At 38.4% G+C, this 20,321-nt stretch overlaps 1 protein-coding gene across 4 annotated transcripts; it reads right to left on the bottom strand.

Annotated features, from left to right (window-relative positions):
• Nucleotides 1-553: 553 nt before the first annotated feature.
• On the bottom strand, nt 554-20,052 carry CMKLR2 (chemerin chemokine-like receptor 2). Of its 4 annotated transcripts, XM_064161147.1 has the most exons (4): nt 20,019-20,052; nt 16,642-16,703; nt 12,531-12,668; nt 554-1,704 (listed from the first exon to the last, which is right to left on the bottom strand). In XM_064161147.1, the coding sequence occupies exon 4, from the start codon at nt 1,686-1,688 to the stop codon at nt 636-638; it is 1,053 nt and encodes a 350-aa protein (XP_064017217.1). In that variant the 5' UTR covers nt 1,689-1,704; nt 12,531-12,668; nt 16,642-16,703; nt 20,019-20,052; the 3' UTR covers nt 554-635. The 4 variants fall into 4 exon arrangements, with proteins under 4 accessions (XP_064017217.1, XP_064017233.1, XP_064017225.1 ...); XM_064161163.1 differs by lacking the exon at nt 16,642-16,703; XM_064161155.1 differs by lacking the exons at nt 16,642-16,703; nt 20,019-20,052 and adding an exon at nt 15,686-15,761.
• Between the last annotated feature and the right edge of the window lie 269 nt (nt 20,053-20,321).

Raw genomic sequence — 20,321 nt, 5'->3', positions numbered from 1 at the left:
CAGAACACAGCATCTCCTGTCTTACCTTTTAATGCAAGATAAAGAACAGTTGGAGAAAACAGATTTTTATCTCCATCATTTTCATTTTTCAACGAGCAAAAGCAGCAGTTCTGTGTTCACTCTCTCGGGATTCTTCTCCAGCTGCAGAATGGAGCCGCCAATAGCTTCACTTAGCTGGGATGTAGCCAGATGATTCCTACTTAAGGCAACCCTAGACAATCGGATTTATGACCCATTGCTGTATGGCCACAACTTCTTGGATGACAGTGCCTCAATCATGAATGTTATCAGTGATGGCAATGAGTACTTGTATTATGTGCTCTTTTGCTATCAGTGAGGTACAGAACCACAAGAGAACAACAGCATTTCAATAACATTCCTGACCAAAACCCCAGTTAGAGCAATTCCACCTAAAATAATGGTTTGCAGTTCAGGCTGTGTGCACACTGCAAATGCACCACACCCAAATGACATGTCCTTTAAAAACCTTTCAAGGAAAGCAGCAAGTGCAAGTAAGGCAGCTGTTTATGTGAAATTATACATGCAAAGATGCATATCTGACTGGCAGATAAAAAGTCAAGAATGTCTCCAGATCTCCTGTCAGATAATTTGGAGAGGGATAGTGACAAGAACATTCACTGAGCAGTTTCACAATGGTGCACAGGTGCATGGGTGTTGTCCGAGCTCCAGAGCTGCTCACTGACAGTTCCTGAACGACTCACCTCCCACAGCGCCGATTTTAGCACCTCAGAGACTGTTGTCTTGACCTGGGCCTGGAATTTTTTGCTAATTAGAACATAGAGGATGGGATTGAGGCAACTGTTGATGAAACCAAGGCCAGTGGAGAGGGGAATGCCATCCTGTAGTAAGTCATGCAGATTTACATCGTGGTGAGCAGACAGCTCCACAATGCTGAATATGTGATATGGTGTCCAGCAAACAAAAAAAGCTACAACTACAGCAATGATGGTCCAGAAAAGCCTGCTAGAAGTCAATACAGTTCTCCTCTTCACTTTGACAATCAGCAATGAGTAGCAGATGACCATGGTCACGAGAGGAAAGAGGTAACCAAATGCAAGCCTCACCCAAATGAGAATGTGATGTGTCAGCAAAATAAGCTCTCTGTCGTGCACGTGGAAGTTGTTGTAGCAAATGGTGACATTGTTGAGAACTGTAGCTGTGTCTCTGAAGTACAAGGCAGGACCACCTATAATTGCAGCTGACATCCAAATGATCCCACTAAGAATGAGGGTGTTCCTCACAGTCCGGTACTTGTAGGAAAAGACTGGGTGGACCAGGCGGATATAGCGGTCAAGGCTGATAAATGTCAGGAAGAAAACACTGGCAAACATATTAAGTAGTGCAATGAATGAGTTCATTTTGCAGAGCCACTTCCCAAAAGGCCAGTGGAAGCCCATGGCCACATACGTAATATAGAGAGGCAGGAAGAGAACAAAAATGAAATCTGCAACAGCCAGGTTGAGGAACCAGAGTGTAGAAACAGATTTGTCCCACTTAAAGCCCATAAACCAGATCACAATGGCATTACCTGGCACTCCCAGCAGAAATGCCACACTGTAAAAGGAAAGGGAAATGATATGGGCAATGCTGAGGGAGGACTGGGGTGATTCATCTTCCTCAGGCAGGTCATAGAAATAGGAGTAGTTCTCGAAGTCTTCAAATGTCATGTTGCACAGCTGCTTTCTGAGGAAGAAAAGAAATGGAACGGTCAAAGAAGAAATGTTTTATAGCACTGCACATAGTAACTTGCAATTCCCTTAAGTTCTTGGTCATAAAACCTCCCTTCAAAACATTTACTTAGTTTCACACATTAATCAGTTTTTACCTGTCAACTGCTAGCACAAAGCCTGTGCAGTATTTTGGCCAGGAACATATCAAGAAATGTTCTGAAATCTTCAGAACTGCTTTCTTTGCATTTATTTCTCAAGACAGTGCAGATAAATTTCTGGGAGAAGAGATGCAAAGTTTTACTGGAGTGTGATTTTTCTATTCTAGTTTGGTTTCATACTTTACTGTCCTGTTCCTGTTTGAAGCAAGTTGTATAGATTATCTGTCAGAACTCAGAGAAGCATCAGGCATCTATGTAGGCAAAAAAACAAAAGTGCAGTTAAAGTGCCAGGAAGTCACCTTTCATAAAATTCCTATACACAGAGAGAGACACCTCTCAAATTATAGTTAACAAAATCATAGACAGTGATTTCTTCACAGCTAGAGATTCATGGGTTTATTTCTCCCTATCACATATCTATCTCTGTACCAAGGAATGCTGATTTTTCAGAGGCATTCATTCCATTAGACTCACTTAACGCTGCAAAGGATGCAGAGAAGGAAACATACAGGATGTATTTCAGGGACAATACATATGATTGTGGTATTCTCCCATAGTAAGCTGAGAAACAGGTAACAGATGAAATACAACAAAGTTTCTTGGGAGATTAAGACACTACAAGAGCTACAGAACATATGCCTGTCCTTTTTTTTTAAGACAGAATGAAAGTCACAGTTTTCTTCTGTGGCAAAAGCTTCTGGAACTTAAAACTGTGATTTTTCACATAGGAATTTTCTTCCCAAGCTCCAGAGGAAAAGTGTGGGAAGGAGAGAAAGGGTGGAGAAAAAGAAAATATAAATCAAAAGGAAAAACCTATAATGGAAGAAATTAATGGGAAAGCAGATAGCAAAGAGAGACTGAACATGAAAAAACAAAGTTTTGAGGTCCTTCTACAGTACTGACAAAGCTGCAGGAGGGCACAGATGGCCACAGTCTGACAACAGTATCTGCCATGCTTAAAACAAATATTCTGCTAAATTCTGTTATCATTTAAAGCTATCTTGTCTGGCTGGACTCAGCCACCCTGAAAGCCCATCCCTGAGACCCCATTAGCTGTGTTACAGACAAGCTCGCTGGTACACTTCTGAGCACCAGCTCCACTCAGAAACTGAAAACCAGCACTCACTTCTGTAACTCAGCCCTGCATTCCTGCCATTCCATTAATGCTAAGGACAACAGGAGAGGGGTCTCCAGAGTCCACTGCTGCAGAACAACATCTTCATGTACAGACCTTTCCTCCAAAAGAGTACTTGCTTACTGTGAAAGGGTTGGGATTACTCACTCGAGTGAAGCAATGGGAGTGCACACGCTTTGGCAGGATTACGTTTCTCATTTGTAGATGGATAGGTAAAGGGGGAAAGGAAGTTGTATAATTTTACATCTCTTCATAAAAAACATGTAATGAGTGAAGACAGCTTGTTCTGTCAAGAAGCTATGGTAATATTTGCCCTTCATAATTTACATCAGGCTGAAGGAATGTTATTTGGTTTGCTGTCCTGATAAAATGATACTTACTGGGCTGCATTTATATAATTGCATGCCTCTTGGGGGCAGACTCTGCATCAAATACCAGTACCACCCATCTGAGTAATTTTTTTTCAGATAGCTTAACAGCTGCTGAGAAACAGTATAAACAAGGAGCAGTACCACTAACATCTGGAATAACATTACATTCGGACAGTTTCAGAGGACAGTCATGCTAAGAAGTGGATTTTTAAGGATCTTTGCCTATAGCTGCAAATCAAATTTATGCAATTAAAAAAATAATCCCCAAAGTATGTAAGTTTTCAGGTTCTTGCTAATCAACATCCTACATTCCAGTCATTCATCAATTTTGCTTTTAAGTTTCTGAAGAGCTGGCACAACACAATAATACTTGGATTAAAAAATTTCCTCCATTTCCTCCCAACCCTTCCCCCCACCCCCAATTATGCTAAAAAACAACCCAGATATAATGACAATAGCAAACATTTGCCTACTGTCCAACAATATTAATTTTATATTTAGAATTTCAAATATTATGTACAGCAGAGAAAGCAAACATACCTAAATAAATGCCAAATATTTATCAAACCTCCTATGGCTTAAAACTCCTTCCTGAAAAATCATACCTGTTGAATGCAATTTTGTTCCCAAGACCATATTTCTCCTGATCTCTAACTCCTACTCTTCCAATGGAGTAACTCTTTAGAAGCAGGGGCAAAAAGGCAAGAGGAACATTTCTTATCATTGCTCTCAGGGCACAGATGCTGAAACTAGATGCTATGGCTAGGACTTAGCAAAGACCAACAATTACATCTGCAAAGACCAGAAACTTCAACCTTTGACATCTACATATATGAAGGACTTCTACAATAGGACTCAACGGTGTTAAGCCCTGCCCTAAAACAGACAAACAAAAGAGAACTGTCGGTGAAGCCATATTGGTTTACGACAGTGAGGACTGAGATTTTTGCATCTGGGCTAACTGTTAACCCAACATTCAAGCAGGGATGTTTCTTTGTGTTCATGAAACATGTGGTCTTGAACACATGAGTTTGGGTGTTATTTTTTAACGAACCTTCAGGGTTAGATCTATCTTGCAGTTCAAGTACATGCCCTGAAAGTGAAGAAATTTAGTTCAATTCCTCATTCTGTCACTGATTTTCAGTATGATCTCTGACAAATGGTCTTATTTCCAGGCCTTCACAAACCTGTCTGCAGAGACTGAGTAGAGAAAATGAGACTTTTGCCAACAGTTTCTGCTGGGCTTTCAGGACAATTCTAGAAAAGGGCAAGGAAGGTTTGGCGCAGTTCACTCTCTCAGTCCCTGCCGCTCCATGGCTGCAAAAAAGAGCCAGAGGAAGGAAAATATTTTTCATTAAACAGGAAAGTGTGGTTAGAGGCCTGGCAGCAGAACTTGGGAGCAACCACAGATTACAAAATAGAGTTGTGTTGCATGTGGATGAATACAACTAAGTTTAGGCTTCATCCTGTTGGTTTTCTTTAAAATAGTGAAGAGCCTGTCCAAAGGATGTGCTCAACATTGTTTCAATGGAGTCTGTTCCAGTTTGCTGAGGTTACAAGCAGCTCTGAAAACTCAGCCTCCTTGGTTCAGCTGCTTAATTATAAGCAAGTATGTTTCATAATGTTTGACCAGGACATTTTATTACTTGTCTACCCCCTTCTGTAAAGCAGAAGTTAATTGCTAAATGAGCTCATAAGAATATCACAGGGTGGCACTTGGTGCTAGTACCTTTTAGATCTTGGGACAAAACCCAGGATTACCAAGAAATATTACAGATCACTTGGAAGTATTTCTAAATTACAAAGCCCTAGAACTGCTGGGAAGAGCCTTCACCATGTGCTACATAAACTGCCTTTCTCTGAATTTCAGCAGAGAATTACAGAATCAGATATCAGTTGACACATGCATAGCTTTTTACTACAAACATGTAGAGTTTTCTCTGTCACCATCACCATATTTCAAAAAGTGGAGCCATAATGACAACGTGGACAAATGATTGGATCTGCTTAAAAGAGAACAGCTTTTGTTACACTAAGAATAGCCTTACAGTTTTGACATCAGACCAGTACTTTGGACTCTGTTCATGGCTGTGACACATGCATCCTGTTCAACCAGGGGAAGTCGCTTGACCTCTCCATGCCTCAACCCTGAGGTCAGTGGAATGGCTTTGGAATTAAATTACTTTGGGTTTTCAGTCTAAAATAGGAGAAAACAAACAAAAGGGTTGCAATTTTCACTCACTTCGCTCTTCCTGGGGCTTCAAAGTTCTCTGGACACCATGCAAGTTACAATCCAACTTAATTACACTGGTAGTTTATGCCACACGTTTGGGCTACTGCCCACACAACTTCTCTCTCCCATTTGGTCCTCATTACTTAGGAAATTAACAGATAGGTCCAAGGGAAGAGTTCATGCACTGTCTATGTTAGTTAAAAGTTAAATATTTGAGTAGTAGTCAAAAAATCTATTTGTTCAGTATGATAAACAGTACTCAGAGCCTCCAGACAGCTAAATTGATTTCAAAGGTCACAACAGTGGGTCCTGACAATGGGAAAACTATAGTTTGTGAAGTTGGCTGTCTCAGCAGTTAAACTCATAGTGAGAATATATTACACAAGCTATCCTTTATGAATATTCTGAGCGTATCACATTCCACATGTCTGATCTACAGCTAAAGGAAAGATTCATTGACTGACTCGCTTCAATTTTTTTTATATGAGAGAGTCAAATGTGAGAGTACAATTAGTTTCTGAAAAGGCCACCTCAAGTCTGCTTGTCATACTGTTTCTCAGCAAGTTTTTCTGGATATTGAATCAATTTGAGAGTCCAAAAAACAAACAAACAAACCAACCAACCCTACATTCCAATAATGTGAGGTGCTAAGTTATCAATTTATCTAGCTTCAAAAGCATAAACACGAAATTCACCCTCTTAGTTTATCTGTGAAGTTCAAAATACAGAAAACTAAGCAAGTTTGCTAGAGGTGTAAATATTGCTGGCAAGTATTTTACAAAGACATAGGTCCCAAAATTCGCCAAGAATACTGATGAGATTACAAACTGTCATGGACTCTCATTTCTCCCTCAAAAGAGCAAAGCAAAGCTGACCACTTGCCTTCGTGTAGAAACATTGCCGTAGCTGGATACAAAACTAAATCATAGCTATGCTAGAACTTAAGCCTAAAGCTGGACCTGTAGACAAAACGACTATGAAGCAAGTATTCTGAGCTATTACGCACAAATGCAGAACCAAGGTTTGTATGCATGTTTTCTCTTTCCCAGACACATACACAAATGCCTTTGTCCTGACTATTGTTTTAATGGTCATTAGACATATGATAACAAACTGACTTTGCTAGACTTCCTGAATTCAACAACTAGAATAGGTCATAACAGATATTTTATCTATCTGGAAATATTCACAAGCCACAGCATAGATGTATTTGTTTTAGCAGGTGAGACAAGTATACAAAACCCCAACATTATCCATTACATCTCTCAGTGAAGCAGGGTTAGAAATGTATACACAATGTACTAGACAGTCATCTAAGATTTATGCCAAAAACAGCTTTCCTTGAGCAAGGCCAAACATGACCCTGTTAGTCATAACACACCACTTAATCTGTGGTATTGAAGTCATCTGACCAGATAATGGCCTCAGAACATTTTACTCAAAGTGAGTGTTAGAGCAGGATTAGCAAGCCTTTACAGAGCAGATCTGGTTAATATCAGTAAAGCAATGATGCCAGATCAGCACTTTTGCCACCACAGAAATGCTGAATGACAAATGGAACCCTCAATGGCATACCTACATAATGCTGCTGTAACACTAAAAGTATCTATGGTAGGTCTGGGCTGATCATAACAAATCATCCAGACAACTACTGCAACTGAGCAGTATATCAGTTCCACAATCAGATCACTCATGAATGCCTGCAACCAGCAACTGTGTATTATCAAATGTGTTTTATTTTCATGCTGATCCCAAGCACCAAGACTTCCAACCTTGATGAAGACAAAGAAGTCCAAATGTCCTCAAGATATGCACTGGGGCAGGGGCAATCAGTCACTGTGTAGTCAGCACTTACTCTGACTTTCTTTCCTTAATACAGCTATGTACTTTTTAATGTTCTTCTTCAACATAACGAGTTGCAGTAACCACTGCAAGTCTACCAGGTTACCACAAAAGTACATCAGAGTAAAAAAAGAAATCCAGATTTTATCTGTGAAACACTTAATTGGTCCCATTCAGCAGGAAAAAAAAATAAAAATAATAAAATAAAATTACAATCTAAACATCCTTACAAGTAGGTAAAATCAGAAGTTGATGTAAACAGTGACCCTTGAAATCAAAAATATAGTCTTATACTGTATAGGTCTGCATACAATCATGGAATCAACCAGATTGGAAGAGACCTCCAAGATCAGCCAGTCCAACCTATCACCCAGCCCTGTCCAATCAACTAGACCATGGCACTAGGTGCCCCATCCAGTCTTTTCTTGAACACCTCCAGGGACAGCACTGCTGAAGTATTTACATAACCAGCCATGACATCTCAATATTCATAACTATCAATGAAAGCAGGCTCCAGTGAGAAGTATCATCAGTCTAGCTTACAGGCAAGAAGGCTGAGAATGGCCTACAGGAAATCTCTGATCAAATGAAGTGCTAAATCTGGAGTCCCTGCCCAGTGGCTGAACCACAATCCTATTCTGCTTTCTTGGACGTAACACTGTCACCTCATTCATGATGGAGCAGAGAAGCCACAGCTTCACCTCTGGAAGACCTGCTTTCTGAAGAAAGGCTCTCCCCTGGAGCACCTTGTAGAAGCCAGCACCTACCCAGGCAGCTCTTGCAGATTGTGGTCTGTTTCCTCTACTCTGAAAAGATAAAGAACCTGTATCTCCATCATTTGCTTGCCATATACATCACACTGTCTCTACAGGCTGCCCAGGACGTACCACAGCACCACTACACACACCTCTCAGATGACAAAGGCCAGCAGGTACACCGTATATCATACTGTCTGTGTCTTCACCATGTGAGATATGCACACCCATGAAGTACCTTTCTAAGGAAGTTTGACATGGTTTTTACTCCTCCACAAACACCATCAGTATTTTCTCCAACTACAAGCCACCATCATAACTACATTACCTAGAGTAATGGAGATACCTGATATAATATTTTAAGTGCCTCAGTTTCCCAATGGCTCGGTTGTAAAGATAATGAATGCTTGTATTTCTAGTAAAGCATGCCTTTTTGTGGTTTTATTGCAAAAAGAATTTGGATTTTTTACTTTGCAACTGTTCCATATATTTTGGCTAGCATTCATATGATCATTACATGATCATGCAGCTCTGGTTGGTTATGTGAACAGTTGTACACATGCTTTAAGCACAACTCCCTCCCAGCAGGAAGTAGCCAAGCAAGAGCAGAGAATAAGGAGCAAATGCAGAGATTTCTTTCACACTGCCAACTGCTGTCTCAGTAGACTAAGGCAAATTAAACATATACAAGGCAACAATCATAATAAAGTTACTGCAGCACAATAAGTCACTACAGAAAAAAAATTAACCCTCTCAAAAAGATACAAAATCTTTGTTGAGTAATAGCTAAAAAATAGTTTACAATCTGTTATACTTAGTCCTTTTAATAAGAGTTAAGAACTAAGTCCAGAAATTCAGCAATACAACTTATTCTTCATATATGCCTTCATACATCCAATTCTATTTCACACATTCTAACAGTGTGCTTGGTTAGGTACTGCCCTCTAAATCAATTTCTGTTCTTCTCGGTTTCTTCTACTGCTCATTAAATCTGCATCAGCAGTTTCTTCTTGTAATACTGCTATGGTTATATTACTCTTGCCACAATTTTGCACGGGTCTGTCAGAACATCCAGTTCCAAAATATGATTAGTATATACCCAAAACATTACAGTTGCTAAGATAAAATACTTCATTTTGTCATCACAGTCCATACACTAGGATCACAGTGTACAGTAGATTAAGCATATCTACTTCTCTATTACTGTTACTCTAATATTCCGACTCATACAATGTCAACTCTTTTATTTACTTTAAGATAGAGTTTAAAATAAGCACTGCCTGTATTCCTGAAAAAGTGAAAATTCACATTGTTAATACAGTTTCAGGAGGGCTGGATAATTATCTGTCTCCCTAATACAGCATTGCAAACACTCCCTAGCACCGGTAAGAACAGATAGTGTCTATGACATAGGTGTTAAATTAAGAGCTTGGAAATACTGGTTTTACAGGCTTTACCTTAGCAAATCACTTCTCACCAGATGCCACCAGATCTGGTACAACACCTTCAGTTAAGAGTTTAGGACCCAAACAATAGGTTACTCAGTCTTTTTTAATGGCCAATGGTTCTTAGCAGTTCTGAAACACCTCATTAAAATGATGTGGGGCTGAGATGACTAAAAGAGGATCACTAGAACAAAGGAAAAGTAGAGTAGAAAGTGGTATTACATTGTTTAGGACTTACTACTACTCACTTTATCTCATATAGAAGGCTTCAGAAGAAAACAAAACTTCTGCACCGGGTTCATACTTGCTGAAGGAAACATGTTGGGAAAGTACCCAAAGGCCTCAGCCTTTTAGATCAAAGCCACACTCTATCTAGGCACTAGAAGCCATGAGAGATAATTTCTGCCTTGTTTATAATTAAACAGAACAAACAGACAGATGAAAAGTTGGGAAAGGAACAGAAGCGTCTTGCTCAAAGCCAAACAGCAGATTCAAAGTTGGAAGCAGAATTCAGGCCCTGCCAAAAGAATGTAGAGCTGTAGAGAGGGGAAAAGTGCTGGCTTCTCATACTTGTGCCTTATGATTCTTTGCAAAGTATCAAAAAGAGACAAGACAGCTTGGGCTGTGTAAAAGAAATAGGAGAAGGATCTAAGTTCTTTCCTAGCTAATGTCCCTGGTGAGGATTGAGGACTTTTAGACAGACGGGTTTTTCAGATAATCCTTGCAAACAAAGGCTTGTAGCAATTCAGTTTCCCTTTGAGTTCACTAATAACTATTATGTCTGTAGCAGGTCTGTTTAGCTCATCTAAAGAAATGTAATGCAGGAAAATGGTGGGCTGGGTATAAGAGAGCTGCAACAAGTCAGCAAAAATCATCTCTGGCAAACAGCAGCCGTGGGCTGATACAGGGCTTTTTGCTCCTGCCTCTAAGCCCTCAACCTCTGGAACGTATTAAAGATACAAAGAGAATGGAATTAGATGAGCTCCCCTGAAATAACTATATGCTTAAGAAAACATTTTTTTCTTCTAGTCTCAGGAGCCTGAAGTACACTGTATGAGTGTGGGGGAGTTGATCTGTGAATGACGGCATCTTCCTTTCTAAGGCCGGTTGTCTCTAGGACACTGCCCACCCCAGTCACAGCAGCCCCTTCTTCTGGTAACAGGCCATGAGAATCTGTTCTTTCCACTCAGCTCTCTTTTCAAAGCCAGCAACAACAGAGCCCTGCACTCCTGTGAAGCTGCTGTCTTCAGACAGAGTGAACACAAATCAATCTGTTACCAGAAATAATGAATAAAAATTAGCCAAACCACTGGCAGATACTATTGGACAAAACGAATAAATTAGCAAATAGCAAGACCACTCAACAGACTAGAATCCTCTGCAAATCCAGCTGGTTAGTGCTTGGAACAGCAGAGTTACTAAAAGATTAATATCTAAAACCAAGCCACAAACTTCAAGCAGCATTTAAGAAACATAAGGAGAAGAAAATTCTTTAAGGCAATTGGCTTTATTTAGAAACAGATATAAATTTCCCCCTTGAATCAATCTGTCAGAAATAAATAGAAATCTAATAGCATTTCAGGAGCTGCTCATTAGGTTGCCAGCAGAGAATGATTTTTTTTTTTTAATTAGAAGGAAGAGTTTATAATGTATAGTACATACAAATGGCATTACTGTCATTAACAGTCTTCCTCTGTCCCTGCCTAGGAATTCCTATATAATTTCCAAGACTTAAGATTTAATTACCACAAAGGCAATTATAGAATCCAAAGAATAATTAATTCTCCAGAATCAAACAACTTCCACTACAGCACACTCAAAGAGATTCTAAGTACAATAAAAGTGGACTCTTAATCAGATCACAGCACATAAAATCCTTAAGATAAAGTAAACTTAGTGGGACCTCTATCCCGCCTGCCTGGTCTAAGTGGCTGATGTTTTAAATTTGGGCAGAAGCTGCAGTGACATTAAACAAAAGTCAATTGGGTTATCAAAATACTTGCACTCGCTAGCTCAGCTGAGGAAAAACCATAACATAATGCTAGTGAAAGTAAGACATCACAAGCAAGTCGATCCTAAAGCTGGTCTGACAAATACCTTGAAGTATCCTCACTCACCCTTTTCTCCTTAGCTGTGAACCAATAAACATTTAAAATTATTCAGCAATACCATTTTATTCAGATAGAAAGCAAATGTGTTTTAATTCACAGACAATCTATACATCTTCTGCAAACCTACAAAACCAGGTCTAGGATGCAGTTTGGCTTTGCCGGGTTACCTTTAGAAAGGATAGAGGTGACAATAACAAGGTTGTCACTAAGTCTGAATAGGAGATGAAATCGAGTTTGGTCTCATTGTGCAGTACTACAAAAGGCTTCTTGTCACCTTCTAGGAAACAAACTCCCATACACTTCATGATAGCTAAATCCACATCCTACTTATTCCACAAGGGAAACAGACCTTCTAGCTCAAAACACAGAAGCCTTTTTAATCCTGCATGACTGCAACTCTTGAGAATGCTATCTCTAAATAAATAATAAAAAAAAATAAAAACACCATGCAAGAGGAGGTGGAGAGAGGGACAAAGAGAAAGAAATTGAGATTTAAGTCAAGGTCACTTACCATTCTCTGACAGGATAGAAGACTCCTTGAAGTGTGTCTAAACACATTTAAAAAATCTTTACAAATTAAATTCACACATGCTTTCATACATTTTCTTGCTGCAGGGGTGGTTCAAAATAATAAGATACTAAATATGTATCACATTCTTTCTTCCAAGAATCTCTTATAGCTAGCATATGTTACACCACCCCACAGGATTTGCATGCAAGGTTTTGTAGCTGTAGAAACACATTATTTAGAAGAGAGGGAAAGGCTTAAAATATGACAGATTGACCTACCTTGTTTTGTTCTTTGAACAAAACACACAGTAAATCAGAGATGTGAGCTCCGTAGCAGAAGAATGATCTGCAGAGTTCAGAGTGACTTCAGTGTGAATCCAGCTGCTTCACTTGGCTACTGCCTTCCTTCTCATAAAGCTGCAGAATGATATAACGCCGTGTTTGTTTTCAGCCAGGGAAGTTGTTTCCAGCTTCCCTTGGTTTCCTAGACCCAGTTTTGAAATATTGCCTTTCTGTATAATCCCAGCATTTCACCAAAAATAAATGTCAGACATGTGAATGAATCATTTTGGTCAGTGTCCAAGGAAGCAACAGATGTGGTGGCTGATGAATGGAAAGAGACCTTACACTTCTAGGCTGCTTTTTGTTATGCAGAGAAGAGGTTAAACAGTATTTCTTTGTAAGCACCCTGGTTTATAGAAAATAATGTTGAATGGTCAAAAAGATGTTTTAAAAGTCACACTGAAAGCATTATTTCATAACTGTATGCTGAGATGCATTCATGTTTTATTTATGATTAATAAATTAGTCTCCTTTCATGTGTAAGAGTGAAGTAAGCTCCTCAAAACATCATTAATTAGTGCCTCTGTCTGTCAGTCAGTGCTACACTGGGCAGAAATTTGCTTAGAAGACTTGGCTTCATTCTCTGCTCTGTAAAGAGACTGCTGAGTTTTTGTGGCCAAGCCCCATGACCTCCACATTGCTCAGTTTCTCAGTCAGTAAAATGGGAATATTATTCCACTAGCATCTACGTACCATAGCCTCACCTGACTCTGACAGTATGCTCATCACACCATTTTAAATCAGTCCAGCACCTGGCAGTGTACCCTTACCAAAAATCAAATCTCCTAGTGCAAGCAGTAACCCTGCAGTGGTACTCCTCTGTCATTACTGCAAAAACATCTAACACTGATTGAAGCTAGTAAATTCCAAATTTCCCAGGTATCTACTCTGTTGATACCTGTGAAAATTAAAAGCAAACAAACACACAAAAACACAGAAGTGGGGAGTGCTTCACAAGAAAACCTAAATTTCAGGATGTGGTTAGCAAGGCTATCTGTTTTAAGCACATCTCTTATGGTCTTCAGATCAAAGATTCTCTTCACAGAAACCAGAAAATCCTTCCAGCAAAACTTTCCTGCTCTTTCCTCCATGATAACTCTTCCTGTTCTGCCAATATAACTTAAAATGCTGATAGCTTATACATGAGGGGGAATATCTACAAATAAAAGGAAGATGGAGATAATGGTGTGATGGGACAAAGAGTCTCTGGACCACAAGAAAAGGACAGTGAAAGTGTAACATAGGAGACTAACAGGGGAGCTGCCCAAGAGAGGAATATGGAAACACACATGGCTCTCATGATTTGGCAATTCACTTGCTTATTTCTTGCATTTTAAATACTCCTGTTTTCTCTAGGTAACTGATTGGTGAACCTTCACTGATAAAAGCTGTCTCAATTGTAGTACCTTACTTTTGTAAATATTGGGATAGGGTAAGTACAGGCATTGTTTAACAGCAGATCTGCTGAGGTTTTTTACTCCTAATGACACATGAGTCTGTGTGTCCTTAGGTACTTAGCCAAATTCAGTTACTGCAAGGCAGTTAAATCAAGGGCTTGCCCAGCATTATTTCAGTAGGTCAAAAGAGGAAATTACTAGGTAGATATAACCCTCACATGACATACAGTAAAAGAGAAGGCCTCAGCAAGCAAAGCAGTCATATTTGCCAAATGCTCTTCACCTTCTCTGTGAAGGGAACATTCTGGAGAGTGTAATGGATTCTAGCAGTTTCGAGGTAGCAAGAAATTGTCCTCAGCGGGTGGTTGCCTTTACTGTAAACTAAAGCAGACTTGGAACTACTCTAACATGTACTGAGCATGATAGTTAGCAGCTTCATGCTTCAGAACCAAGGGAGGATTGAACTGCACACAGCAATTATCTTCATCCTTCTCATAACTGTACTAAACATGAAATCACAAAACAGCAGATTACTGCGTTTAAAATAATTTTACTACCAATCTGTCCTACCTATATTTGCTCCTTTTCAATTGAAATAACTTTTGCTCCAACAATTACCTAATTTGCACAGTACAACCAGGTCATGTAGCAAAGTATCTGGGGCAAAAATCAAAACAGAATTCTACTGGCAAAATTGCAATTAATCTGAAAGGATTTTGTTCTGCTTGTTTTCTGTTTAGAGCTAAATATAGCATTTTAATCTTCTGCTTTTGATTAACAACAATGGGAAATGTTAAGACCTTGAAGAATGTAAGCTTGGGCCCTAAACCTTTCCTTCTGTTAGTTTTTTCTGTGCTCAGATACAATAGAACTGGAATGGTGAGTGCCAAGTTACATGGCTTTTCAATATGCACTTCCATGTAACTCATGAATCATTGACATAATTTTATGAGTGTGATCATCTCAGATAATTTTATCAAATCTGTATGCTTGGAAATAAATAGATAATAATAAGTACCTTGCTTGCATGAATATATTCTAACTTTTTTCTACTTGGAATTTTTATGTTATTTTGCCATTTATGCTTTTTCAATGGGTAAGGTAATGATATCTTGGAGTTTTTACTCCACATTAAGTATGGCAGCACGCCAGAGCTGTACAGCACATGTGGAACTTGCAGAGCAGAGAAATACTACTATACACCTGATGGAAAAAAAAATAAAGGAGAACATGTACACACAAATAATAGCTAATGGGTTTACCAGCAGTGAACAAACAAGGTCCACTGAAAAGCAAATTAGTTTTAAAAGCACTTCTGATTATTTGTGGAGGTTTTAACCATATAAAACAAAACAAAGGCAGAGGATGTATGGGGGAAAAAAGATACCAGGGGAAATCTTTCAGAAATACTTTACCAGTATTCAGCAAAGCATGAACTACAAACTAATAAACAAAAACAAAGTATTTTAAATTTACTCAAATTACCACCAAATTCCTGATAATTCTATGACTTCCCACTGCTGGGACCTCCAGATCTTACCAAGCTGCCCTAATGAACACCCCAAAATGAAATTCAACACACACTAATTCAGTTAAGTTGTACTTGCCATGAATTTCCAAATTAGGCTTAAAAAAAGGAAAAATATTGTTTTTCTCAGGGTTAATTTAAGATGAATAAGACAAGAAAGAAATTACCTTTTGAGGATTCAGCTGTTCACAATTCTGTTCTTAAAAAAAAAAAAAATTTCACTGTTCCTTTGTCTTCACTGTTTGAATTAACACCTCACCGATTAAAACCTACTCTGGAAAGGCAGAGTTTAACTACCTGATGATCAGGAAAAGGGTAATTTCCTCCCTTCCTGTGAAGTGAATGACGATTCAAGCCTACCCTTTTGGTAAAGCTGTAATGTTTACTTGCGTCTTAATTGTACAACACAGTCAGCAACTACGACAAAACTCTCCAGCGACACATTTAAACTGAACCACGTGAAAGGAGGTTTGGCTCATTTATGCAGGTCCACATCATCTTTCTATATTCATATTAGAAATATTAAGATTTTCATGCATTGTATGTTGAAGAAATTCTGCAGAAGGCAAAATCCTTCATCTATTACTTTAGTGATGTCAAAACAAACAGGCATATAAATAAATTGCTATATGCCCATGAATACATGTATATGCAATTCCACATATATATACATACAAGTTTGAGCAGGAACTTTACAAGCAGCACTTCATGTAACTCCTGCAGTCAGCATGGTGTTACATTCTGTGAAATGAGTATTGCAGTATAATTTACAAGGAAGAGAAAGGAAAGGAAGTAATTTTTATTATGAAGAATTATACCAGAAAAGGGAAAAAAAAAAAGTATTAGAAACACCCTTTTTCCCCCCCTCTTTCTCATAGATTTTGCTTTTTTAACTGCATTTTTCCCCTCATTTTCCACAAATAACCAGCAATTATTTTCTGCATAACTTTCAGACCACAGGTATTGAAATTCTGCATTCATACCATAATAAATAAAAAATTACATCTGCCACCTAGGTAACACTTGAAATCCATTGAATTTTCAGATGGTGTCTTAATAACAAACCTTCTGATATGTCATTGAGCGCTAAAGATTGTAGTCACTGAATAACTGAACAACTTACTTGACAACAGCATTTTTCCATTTTAGCCAAAGTGCTGTCCCCTCCCACACAAAGGAAGGCCACTGCTTGGAAAAATAATTTCAGAGAGAATTACAGAGATTAGAGAAACAAAACCAAGGCTGCACAAACTCTGTACTTGTTTTGCCACCGTCATAGGGATTAACAGAGTTGCATTTTTTCACCTCACGTAAATTACCAGGAACTAAAGAGTTGTTTGGAAGAATCTCAGAGGACCTCAAAGAGAAGCCAGAAATTACTGTTATACATCTCATTTACAACACATGGATTGAGTGTCAAATGTCTCAAAAAATTACTAAAGCCTAATTGGCCTAGGTCCACAAAAAGCCAAAGCACAGAAATTAACTTAAATCATATGTCTCCAGGATTTTAGTTGCCTCCACCCACTCAGGATCCAAATCACCAGGACAGCTGCAGGATCCAAATCACCAGAACAGCTGCCTAGACCTTTCTTTCAAAGACCTGAGATGTTATTTCCTATTTAAAGTACAAACTCTGGAGATTCCATCATCCATCTTTTATGGAATAAGTCTTTTGATTAAAATCTAAACCCACAATTCAAACAGGAGTATATTACAGTGTTACATAGAATGGACATGACTCAGTGACTCAAGGTAGTTAATAGATGAATGCAAAACACAAAACTTAACAATTCCCAGTTAAGTTGTTGAAGTCTGTCCCGATGAATACCGCAAACCAAGCAGATCTGCAGCAAGAAGGCTACGAGTTCCAATCCTTCAACTCAGCTACTCCTTTCAGCTACTGTGCTCACTGTGACAGAGCTGCTCTTAAACATTAAAATAGTGCAATCATGGAAATAAAAACAAGGAGGTCTATTCCTTGCAGAAGACAAGAGTAAAACTGAGGACAACTCCCTGAAAAATATATGCTAATAGGCAGGGTGCCTAGATGTGACTCATGGGTGATTCAAATTCTTGCTTTCGCTGCATTACCACTCAAAAATCTTAACCAAAACACCATGCATGTATGAGATCATGGAACCCACTATTTACTTTTTATAATACTGGCCACCCATTGACTGGATTTAAATTGGACAGTAGCTTCCTAAAACAAAGACTGAACTGTTTCTAAACAACACTGTGAAGATGGTGCAAATCAAAACAAATCCAACTCAATCAGCTACGGATTTTCTGAGAAGCTGTTATCAGTGGTTTCAACAAATAAAAACACAGATGGGTAAAGTTGCTTTTTCTAGGTAGCTACATTTATCAGATTGCTTTTCTGCTTAGAGTGTGTAAATACATTTTGTGAAAGGTGTCAGGCAATCAGTTATTTATCCATAGAAATGAACGTAAGAGAGGGAGAACCAATGGAAGTTTCTGCTTGCTGCTCTGAATTTGCCTTCTCCTCTGCTCATTCTCAAGGGAAGATAGTTCTGCTTCTAAAGCTTCTCGAGCCCTCTGCCTTTCTAATGACATAGGGGTTAATAAATGCCAGTAAACCTGCTGTTTGTGATATAAACAAAGCAAACTATTACAGGCTCTGAAAAACACTTTGCTAGCTAAAGCCTCAGTCAGTAGAATCAACATTCACTCCTTCCTTGCCTCCAATAAAAGCAAAACCTAGCACTATCTCTAATAAATCAAGTGACTTCAGGGAAAGAAGCATAGGAAATCAGTCTAAGCACATTAGTAGCCCACCATGCAGAAACTTTCTGAAAACACTGAATTTGCAGAAATTTGGTAGCCATACTGTTTAAAGTAACACATTTAGCATTGTCTCATCAAATGTTCTTTTTGGATAGCCTGCCAGCAAACAGCAACAGCAGCTGTAACAGCAACAACAAAACACTCTGGGTTCAGTGGGAGTATCTCAGAATTTTGCTCAGCATTATTATAAACAAAATCTCTGTATTCTCCAAAGTAGATGTGTACAGAAACATATCACTAAGAGCAATTTCAGTGCAAAAAAAGGGTAAAACCCACAAACTCTGAAGATACAAGCTTGTGAAAGCAGACGTGTGGCCTTCAAATAGTAAAAAAAAAGACTTAGAGGATCTCCTTCTAATGAGACATGCAAAAAGATTAAAAATGCAAAGTAATTCAAGTAACCTTTTAATAATGAAAGATCCGATTACATGAAAGTAAAAATATATATATATATACATCTTTTGTGGAAAATTCTTGGTCTGTGCACTTCAAAAATACTTTTTATAATGCTTGCAGTTTTAAAAGGTATTTTAAACTCCTTCCTTGGTCACTATCCAATCATGTTTCAATTATAACACAGCTGCTAAGCTTTTCTGGTTAAATGATGAAGCAATTGAGATGATAAAGTTTGAATTTTATGAAAGGAGTTCTGGCAGGAGAATGAAAAAAAAAAAAGAGATAATAACCATTAGACTACTCCTTAAGTTTTTGAAGTTAAGCTAATATTCCATACATTGAGGATGGTTTTATCTTTAACTCAGACAAATCTATTATAAAATGTACAGAACTTTTGAGTGCAACACAAAAAAAGAAGGCTCAGTTTAAGATAATGGAAAAGTGAACAGAATGCTCGAAGGTTTGCCTTCTTTAAGATAGGACTCTAGAATTTTACACTTCTTTGTAATTAAAGGTTTTCATGTAGTCTCAGACATTATGGAACATCCACTCTGCTATTGAAAAGATCCTCATTTCCCAGGTTTAGTCAGAATATAAAATGCTCTAAAATCTACATGTGTACTCAAAATGTCTTGAAAGTTGCAGTGCTTGTTAGAATCCAGGCTAGTCCTAGCAGTTTATACTTAGGGACATCCAGCAAAACAACTCTCTGCATGGCTCAAACCTCAGCCCTCAATTACTGTCACTCAGTCAACAGCTAGCTCAGACCCTTTGAAGAATTTTACCAAAACAACAACTTAAGGATAAACAAGGCTTTTAAAATTACAGTGTACAAAACATATATGCATTAAGCTAAAAGTCTTGACAAAGAGTTTCTTGCCAGATGATTTTACCAACTTTGATTATTGTTCTTTTCACTCACGTTCTCTCTTTCACAGTCTTAACCCATCTGTGGAAGAAATCTGAGAGTCTTTTTAGGAAAAGACATATTTGTCAGTTTTTCTTAAGGTTTTTCGTAGATATAATTGACGTACATTTGGCTAAGGAAAGTGTGAAAAAATAGCAAATCAAAACAAAAGTAGCAAGCAAAGCAGTGCAAGGTATATGGAACACTTTAGAGAAATTAAATCTATGAATATAGATCAAGAAGAAAAACATCTGATGCCTAGGACAGGGATTTTTTAAAAAGGGAAAGACATTTTGTCAGCTCTGCTCAGTGATCACGCACACACATGAGACGCAGGTTCCTTGTGGGCAAGCAGAGACTGAGAGAAAACAGTATCAACACCTTACCTGAGATCGAATCAAGGTGCAACCTCAAGTTCCTAAACACAGAAGGAGTTGAAAATCTAGAAATAGTTGGCAACATGAGTTTAAGTTCTGCTATCTTTTATGACGGTCCAAAAGATAAAGTTACATTCCATCCCTGAAAAATATTCAGGAACATTCCAAGAACAGATCATACGGCATTTTAAGATCCTACAGCCCTCTCTTTGCTAAGGAGGGTTGAGCCATTCTGGAAAACACATGTCAGTACCTCAGCAAAGTAACCAAGCTTACTTTGTTTCAACAAGTTCTGAAGAGCTAGCTGAGCCA

This window comes from Pogoniulus pusillus, chromosome 2, assembly GCF_015220805.1.
Source record: "Pogoniulus pusillus isolate bPogPus1 chromosome 2, bPogPus1.pri, whole genome shotgun sequence".
NCBI classification, from domain to species: domain Eukaryota; kingdom Metazoa; phylum Chordata; class Aves; order Piciformes; family Lybiidae; genus Pogoniulus; species Pogoniulus pusillus.
The sequence above is the reverse complement of the archived record's forward strand: the minus strand, read 5'-3'. Positions and strand labels throughout refer to the sequence as shown.